The 9446-nt window shown below is 32.2% G+C and overlaps 1 protein-coding gene and 1 pseudogene across 1 annotated transcript; one reads left to right on the forward strand and one right to left on the reverse strand.

Annotated features, from left to right (window-relative positions):
* The first annotated feature begins 4927 nt into the window (after positions 1 to 4927).
* On the forward strand, positions 4928 to 6592 carry LOC120170262 (annotated as a pseudogene).
* A 303-nt stretch (positions 6593 to 6895) lies between these two features.
* LOC120170260 (40S ribosomal protein S13) lies at positions 6896 to 9042 on the reverse strand. Its single transcript, XM_039178238.1, has 5 exons — positions 8893 to 9042; positions 8707 to 8779; positions 7597 to 7735; positions 7326 to 7512; positions 6896 to 7070 (listed from the first exon to the last, which is right to left on the reverse strand). Exons 1-5 carry the CDS (start codon positions 8913 to 8915, stop codon positions 7037 to 7039), a joined length of 456 nt encoding a protein of 151 aa, XP_039034169.1. The 5' UTR covers positions 8916 to 9042; the 3' UTR covers positions 6896 to 7036.
* Between the last annotated feature and the right edge of the window lie 404 nt (positions 9043 to 9446).

Consider the following 9446-nt stretch of genomic DNA (forward strand, 5'->3'; position numbering starts at 1 on the left):
ATAAGGGTAATTTAAAGGAAAATGGTATAAATCGAATGAACAATATCGATACTGATTGAAGTAGTATCGATGCTAATGTTGGTATCAATACCAAAGGAAATGTATCGATACTGTAAGTAGTGATGAAATTCAGAATGCCAAAATGGTATCGATACCGAAGTGGGTATCGGTACCATAGAAGAGAAGTATCGGTATTGTAGTAAGAGTACCGATACTATTCAACCTGAAATGTTGGATTAGGTGTTTTATTTTGTTTTTGTAAGTGGTAATTGATTATTCATTATTGGAAAGTTGGAATTGATCTTAATCATATTGGTGTGTAGATTTAGATCAAAAGGGTACTGATCGAAGCGATATAGTAAAGAGACTGAACGAAAGTTGAAAGGATTTCGTATAGAACTTACGTGAGGTAAAGGTGAGTGCAACTCATTTTTTTATATATTAGATTTGAGGACGGCTTGTGATAAGCCAACCTCGAAGTTTTCGATCGAAATCTATTTATTTATTTTATGCAATTATCTTTATTATGTTATATATAAAGTGTACTTTCAAAGTATTGTTTTGATTCTATATGTATATGATTATGTTCTATATGAAAATAATCTATGTGCTAAGCGAAAGTGATATACGTGAAAGTGCCCTGTATATGATTGTAGTCTATGAGAATAAGACACACCTTGAATAATGAAATGAGAAATAATTATATGGTTAAAGCCCAAGGTATATGTATGAGAATTAGAGGTATAGTTGGCATGCCAAGAGTCCAGGGTTCTATGTGGTCATTCGGGACAAACCTATGTGGTCCTTCGGGACAAACCTATGTGGTCATTCGAGACAAACCTATGTGGTCATTCGGGACAAACCTATGTGGTCATTCGAGACAAACCTATGTGGTCATTCGGGACAAACCTATGTGGTCCTTCGGGATAAATAGTGGCAGTTCGGTGCAAATTATGTGAGCAGTGTTGACTGCATTAATGCACAACTTCAATGTAATCAAATACCTAGAGTTCTCAGTAGTATGCATTGGGCTATTAAAACAAAGTGATATAAACTAAACCATGTGTAAAAGTATACTTTCTTTTCATGAAATGTAAATTGAATTCATTATGAAATGTTTTCTACGAGATGAATAAGCAATTATTTTTCAATGTTTTGTTATACTCGTATTTGCCTCACTATGTCAACGACTTAGCGTGTGATTGTTTTACATGTAGGTTTAAAGAAATCTGAGGACTAAAGCTAGAAGAGGACAACATACTCCTACAGAAGATCAGATCATAACAAATTTTGAACTGTAGGTTTACTTATTATTTTGTGATTTTGTTGGCATGTATTATAAAACTGTAAAATGTTACGCTCTGATTCGTTTTGTAAGTACACTATTTAAGTTTATGTATATCTCAATTATTTATTTTATTTTAGATTGTTAGTTTTTAATATTTACTTTTCATATGAGAGTTTCACCATAGAAATCAAAATAAAGTTTTAAATTTTTAACGGATTTTTAAAGAGTCAAAGTTTTAAAAAGTTAATGTAACACTTCTAATTCGTATCCGGGTCTTATACGGATTGGTGTGTTACATGGGTACTGGGATTGGGTGTTTGAAAGGATGGAATGAGGATTTTGGAGATGAACTCAAATGAACAGTGATTGAGTTTTGGGTGTTTGATCGAAAAAAATAGGTTTGATATTGGGTTTTGGTGTTTGTAAAGATCAAATGAGGGTTGTGGGGATGAACACAGGTTGAATTTGGGTTGTTTGATCGAAAAAATATAAGGATTTCTGAGTTTAAAGTGTTTGTGGCTGAGAATTCTAGAGAGAATTCAGAGGATTTTGAGAGAATCGAAGTACAGAGAAAGAAAGCAAAATGAGAAAAAAATAAAAAAAGTTCTGAAGTTAGATAATTTTCGGTTTATATTAGTTTAAATTTGAGTCGGTTGGCCCGCATATTTTGAAGTTTAGTTGGCATTGTAGCGTCGTCCCCTTGTTTTAAATTCGTCCAATTAGTCCAAATGTATAGCACAAATTATTGAATTTAAGCTTTATATTTTAATTCTTCCAATTTGATTCCTATATATTTTTCAATTCTTTCAATTAATATTATATGTATATATATACATTAATGTATTCAACTATATAGTATTTATACATATAGTATATACTTTGAATTTATATAGTATAAATTATATAAATATAAACTATATTATATAGTATATAAATATCAACTATAGTGTATAGTTTATAGTATATAGTATATAAATATCAACTATAGTATATAGTTTATATATAAATTATAGTTTATATATATAGTTTTTATATATAGTTCATAGGTAAACTATATAGTATATATAGTTTATATATATAGTATATAAATATTAACAATAGTATATAGTTTATATATTTATATACTATATATATATATATATAAACTATAGTATATATAGTTTATATATATAGTATATAGTATATAAATATCAACTATAGTATATAGTTTATATATATAACTATATATATATAGAGAGAGAGAGAGAGAGTTTTTATATATAGTTCATATGTAAACTATATAGTATATATAGTTTATATAATTTATATAGTATATAAATATCAACTATAGTATATAATATATAAATATAAACTATAGTTTATAGTTTATATATATATTATACTATATAAATAGTTTATATAGTTTACATATAATATATATGGTTTATATATAGTTTATATATTACTATGTACAAACTATATAGTTTATATATAAATTATATAAAATTACATAAATTAATTCTAAACCATATATATATATATATATATATATATATGGTTCATATATAGACTATATAGTTTATATATATAGTATATAATAATATTAAATATAAACTATATAGTTTATATTTATATACTATATATAAATTATATATGAACTATGTTATATATATATATATATATATATATTAATTGTTTCAATTTTTCTCAACTTTTGAAATGAATGCAGTTTAGTCCATTTTATAGATTTTCTTCACATTTTACAATTATTTCGATTTGATCCCTTTGTGTTGTTTAATTTATTTAAAATTTTATTTTTAATTTCATATTTGTTTAATTTAGTCCTTAAAATTATATTTGCATTTGAAATTGGCTCATATTTATTACTTATTTATATTTTTGTAATTGGCGCAAAACTTTTTAAATGGGTATAATTTAGTACTTTTTTATTAATTTCAACCTCGCATTTTAAAATTATTTTAATTTGGTCCCTCATCATTGTGTGTTGTTTAATTGATTTAAATTTTTACTTGTAATTTCATATTTGTTCAATTTAATCCTTAAAAATATACTTTATCAAAATTGATCCATAATTATTTATATATTTAGTAATTTACTCTAAATCATATACAATTAAAAATTGCAATTCAACGTTCACGAAAGACGAGAAATAACTAATCCAAAAATAAAAAATGACTTTACCTAAAGCCAATCTGTATCCGGTAAAGATCCGACCTGAATTTTATCTGTCAATGATGTGACCTGATCTGAATGAGATCTGAGTGAAGTCCATCCGAACTTGAATTAACATGGTGTTTAACTGCTCCGCACCTGAATCGTTTTGACCTAAATTGACATCGATCTGAACTGAAATTAACCCGACATGAACCCGAACTGAATCTGATGTCAAATCAACCTAAAAATGACCTGAACTGATTTGATATGGATCCGACCTAATCTAAGTCAAACCATTAAAATGACTTGACATGACTTATATCCGATTTTACTTGACCTGACAGGATCCGGCTGAAAACTAGAAGATTACTGATTTTTCATCCCTAATTCTAATGTTTTTCTTGAAATATTATTTTCACATGGCATACTACAATTTTATCACGTGACAATTGTAATTTTAATATATATATATATATAATTTTTATTAAAAATAGTGTAAACTATATTTAATCATCAAATTATTATTGTGGTATTGTATTAATTGTCTAACTATTTTCTTAAATCATATCTAAAATTACAATTTGATTCCGTTTTAATCACTCACTGTTAAGAAAATAAAAATGCTAACGTGACAATTTAATCATACTTGATTAGAGATTATCTATAAATACTAACGTGACAATTTAATCATACTTGATTAGAGATTATCTATAAATAATTAAATATAATTATGTTTAAAATAAAACATAGTAGGGATCATTATAATTATTTGAACATAATTATATTCAAAATTACATACTAAAGGTAATTGAATTATGTTAAAATAATTATTTATCATTAATAATTAAATGATTGTAAATATAGTTAAATTACATCTAGTGTGTTTCACCCTAAAATAATAGTAAGTTATTTTTATACAGCTCTATCATTGCAACAAATCCAAAACCGAATAACAGCCCAAATTTAAGGGTTTACCATTCAAGATTAATTATCTATAAATAAAACAGTATAATATGAATTTTGTAAGATTCCCTAATTAAACATTGGCCCAAAACACAAATAGGAAAACAATCAATCAAATTATAGCAAAAAAAAAACTCATTGATTTTCACTATTTCTCTCTGTTTCCTTGTTTCTTTCGTTCGTTTTCTCGCTGCGAGAAAACGAAGAACAAAAAATATAAAAAAAGGAAAAAAAAAACTGTAAATTCCGTTGTTTTTACCAAATCAAAATCCCCCATTTATTTAAATTCCAGTTGCTTGATTCTTCATTGACTCCCATAAATCAAGTCTATTAGCAATATCAAATCCTTTTTTCCATCACAAAATGGAAAAGTAGTAGCATTAAAAGAGCTTGCTTTTCCCTTTCTTCCGCTGTGTCAACCACCGTCAGCGCCGCCGTTAAAAACGGAGTATTCCCCAAATCTTAAATACCCATTTCTTCAAAACCCCCAAATTTGTAATACCCATTTCTTCAAAGCACTGAATAAGCTTTATACAATGTCTCATCTTGATGATTTTCCGTCAACGCCGGGGAAATTCAAGATGGAGAAGTCACCGTTTATCCACAGTCGAATGAGGTGGCATTGGCAATCTTCACTAGCGAAGCTCAGTTTCTGGTCATTAATCTTCATGGGCGTGATTTTCATATTCTTCTTCCGATCACCCTCCTCGAATCCGATCGCTCAAGACCCTTCTCGTCGCTCTCTCCGTACTTACAATTGGGGAGGACCCGTTTGGGAAAAACGGGTCCGTTCATCCGCCCGAGTCCTTTCTCGTAACGGTTTCTCCGTTTTGGTTACCGGAGCCGCCGGTTTCGTCGGTACCCACGTCTCGGCTGCTTTGAAAAAACGCGGCGATGGTGTCCTAGGACTCGATAATTTCAATGACTATTACGATCCTTCATTGAAAAGAGCTCGGCAAGCGCTTTTGGAGCGCAGTGGGGTTTTCATTGTTGAAGGAGATATCAATGATTCGGCTCTTTTAAGGAAACTTTTTGAAGTCGTCGCCTTCACCCACGTTATGCATTTGGCTGCTCAAGCCGGCGTCAGGTATGCTATGGAAAACCCTGGCTCTTATGTTCATAGCAATATTGCTGGTTTCGTTAGTTTGCTAGAAGTCTGCAAGTCAGCGAATCCGCAGCCGGCTATCGTGTGGGCATCTTCGAGTTCGGTTTACGGCCTTAATAGCAAAGTTCCGTTCTCCGAGAAGGATCGGACTGATCAGCCTGCTAGTTTATATGCTGCTACAAAGAAAGCTGGGGAAGAGATTGCTCACACTTATAATCATATATGGACTCTCTTTAACTGGTTTGAGGTTTTTCACGGTTTATGGTCCTTGGGGAAGGCCGGATATGGCATATTTCTTCTTCACTAGGGACATTTTGAAAGGGAAGTCCATACCGATATTCGAGGCAGCTAATCACGGCATGGTGGCTCGGGATTTCACCTACATTGATGATATTGTTAAAGGGTGTCTAGCTGCATTGGATACTGCCAAGAAGAGTACCGGTAGCGGAGGGAAGAAGAAGGGTCCGGCTCAACTGAGAGTATATAACTTGGGGAATACTTCACCGGTGCCTGTTTCGGAGCTCGTGAGTATCCTGGAGAGGCTTTTGAAGGTTAAGGTAAAGAGGAACTTCATGAAGTTGCCACGGAACGGGGATGTTCAGTTTACACATGCCAATATTAGCTTGGCTCAAAGGGAGCTTGGATATAAGCCCACGACCGATTTGCAGACCGGGTTGAAGAAGTTTGTGAGGTGGTATCTGGGTTTCTATTCCGATGGGAAGAAAGCTGCTGAATAACTGTCGTTCTCCGTATCTGGTAGGATCGAATCCTCTGAATTATTGTTCATTATTATTCGTACTAACTTGCTTAATTATCGATATTCAACATTATCTATAATGGTTGTTGTATAAGGAGGTACATTATTGTCCTGCTTTGAAGAAGTTTTTTAATCAGTGGGCATTGTTTGCCATCACGGCAAACACTGTATCAAAAGAATAATTGAAGAATCTTTTGCCTTTCCCCTTGGAATGTAATTGTTGTAGTTTTGGCATTGGAGAAAACAAGACCATATGCTGATTGATGGACCTGTATCATTGTTATGCAATTTCAATAAAATAGCACATAAATTATATCTTCTTTCTTTCACTAGTACATAACATTGTTCACTTCTTTGAACTTGATAAGAAATATGTTATGGTTGTGTGTTATGCTTGTTCGAGTCAAGTTCAAGCTCAAGCTTTTTAAGCATTCAGTTCGATGGTTCATGTGTTATGTTTGTTCGAGTCAAGTTCAAGTTCAAGCTTTTTTAAGCATTCAGTTCGATGGTTTGTGTGTTATGTTTGTTCAAGTCAAGTTCAAACTCAAGTTTTTTTAAGCATTCAGCTCAACGCAATACATTTCGAAAAACACCAAAAAAACATTTCAAAAAATATAAAGATAAGATAATTCTGACACTAAACATAATATTTCTCCCTCCCAAGTATCTCAATTTCAGACATAAATGAACTAGTTCTTAAAAAACACTAATACCAAAAGTTTAGTCCTGCATATCCAAAGCACCTGGAAGATGGATCAAACTGTGAGCTCTAAGCCACAAGAGTGCTGGCGGTTGTAGATTCACTGCATGAAGAAAAATATGTCAAGATTGCAAGTAAAAACCCCAATTCTTCAAACAGGAGAATGCAAGAATAACAACTATTGAGGACTGGGGTTGACAACAGAAGAGCATTAATCCGACCATTAATTAAATACTTAAGTTACAATGACCGGCGCTTCTGTCTAGCACAAAATCATAGAAGACTCGCTCCGGGTCCAACTAACAATAAGTTAAACACATTAAGAACATCAACAGGAAGCAGGGATACAAAAACTTACTATTTCCACACTGGTGGAAGCTTCTTTGTCTTCTTGTAATAGCGGGCAAGACGGTGAATTCTGCTCTCAACCAAAATTAACCTAAACTTGGAATCCTTGTCCTTCCTGTTCCGCTCGAGATGCTTTCTGATGGCAACAGCTTTCTTAATCAGGTGGTAGAGATCCTCAGGAATCTCAGGAGCAAGGCCTGACAAAATCAAATCGATAAGTTGAATGTTTATCGACAAATATGAAGGGAAATGCAACAGCAGAAAACGTCAATAAGGTGTACCATGGGCTTTCAGTATCCTCAAAATCTTGCTGCCTGTAACACTCTTCACCTGAGCAATCCCATGCGAGTCTCGGAGAATGACACCAATTTGAGATGGGGTCAAACCCTTCTTTGCAAACTTACAAATATTCTCCTCAACCTAAAAGAAGAAATCAATACCAATGAATATTGCCAACAAAAAATAGGACAAGCCTTTTATATCAACATAATAAACTAACAAAGCAAGGTTTTTCAACTCCCCATCACATTACTGTAAACCTCTGTTACTCGGATTTCGGGGAGAGTATCGATGTTGATCTGTTGTTTGCCATTTTTCTAGTTTTTTCTATGTATATATTGAAGGACACCATACCCTCACACTCACGGAAAAAATGTGTTAAACATGAATATTTCAAGGAAAATGAAGGTTCGAATTAATATAATGTAAACTCAAATACATATCCATGAGTATTAAATGGAAAATTATAGGAAATAGTCCAAGCCTATGAGGAAGATCAATCAATCACTACAACAAACTCCCATCAGTTCATTAGTAAAAGGCTAATTTTTCTAGTACAAAACAACCCGAAGATCAAAACAACTTGAGGTTTACTCAAAATGAAATAGTTGTAATGAGTAAAATAAAGATATGACGCAGAATCACAACAATAACAGTGGATCACAGCTGCAATTTTTTTTAAAAAAAAATCAACTCCTTTAAAAAGAATTCACGACCATGATGACCACAGTGACTCCACTAACATTTATTATGTTCAAAAACATCGATAAACGCAACTCGACAAAAAATGCAGCTGCAATCACAATTTAAATCCCTGTGAGAGACTATTTGATTCCACATTTGAAAATGCGAAAAACAAAACATCGGAACATAACTAAACCATATAGCCATGTAAAACACATATTCATATCCAATATCACAGCCGAGTCCCAGCACACATAGACTGAATGTACTATCAAACTCAAACAGTAATCATCGAGGGACTTCCCACACAGCTTTCAATTTTCCCAAACATGAAATTATTAAATTAATGGAGCTCCAAATTATTAAAAGAAGTGTCAGGCTCGTTTCAGCCACTAATCAAAATCATAGGGTTAAAACAAGTGACTCACATCTTGAGAAGAGATCTTCAACCAACTAGGCGGGGTTCTCTTGTAAGGCAAAGCGGATGCTGAAATTCCTTTCCTGCAAGAGAAAATTTCAAATCAGTGACGAAAGCAGATAGAAGAGATTCGATCGATGAAATCATGGGGTTGTTTTCAGGTGATAATGAACCGAGTTTTGGAGGAAATACGAACCCCCGGCTGTGCATACGACCCATGGTAACAGAGTTTGGAGCTCGGCTGCTTCCTTTGGTTACTTGTCTTCAGCTATTGCAATGAGCAGAGAAACCCTAGAATCAAAATGCAAGATGGGGATTACGGTTCTTATTGTCCCTCTGGTTCTTTGCTAGTGACTTATTGGGCCTCCTTTTTCACCATTGGTGGTCTGGTTTTCAAGTATTACTTTCCGTACACATTGGGCCAGATCTTGCCAGTGAATTTTATAAAACCATTTAAATTTTATTTTTGGATTTATTATTTTTTTTCGTCCAAGGAATGTGATATAATGACTTATTTGAAAACTAATATTGAAAATAAGAAGTTAATGAAATAGATATTAAAAAATATTGATTAGTATGAACTAAACCATCTCAATTATTAAAAAAATCATTGTTATCTTTTTTAATTTTTTAAATGAATCAAAATAAAAAAAAATTATGTTTATAATTTTAAAAAGGCATAATGGGAAAATATTTGTAACGTTTGATTAAATTTTTTTTTGAACTCTAAAAAATCCCCTCGTTGATGGA

This window comes from Hibiscus syriacus, unplaced genomic scaffold (assembly GCF_006381635.1).
Source record: "Hibiscus syriacus cultivar Baekdansim isolate YM2019G1 unplaced genomic scaffold, ASM638163v2 tig00111779_pilon, whole genome shotgun sequence".
Lineage (NCBI taxonomy): Eukaryota > Viridiplantae > Streptophyta > Magnoliopsida > Malvales > Malvaceae > Hibiscus > Hibiscus syriacus.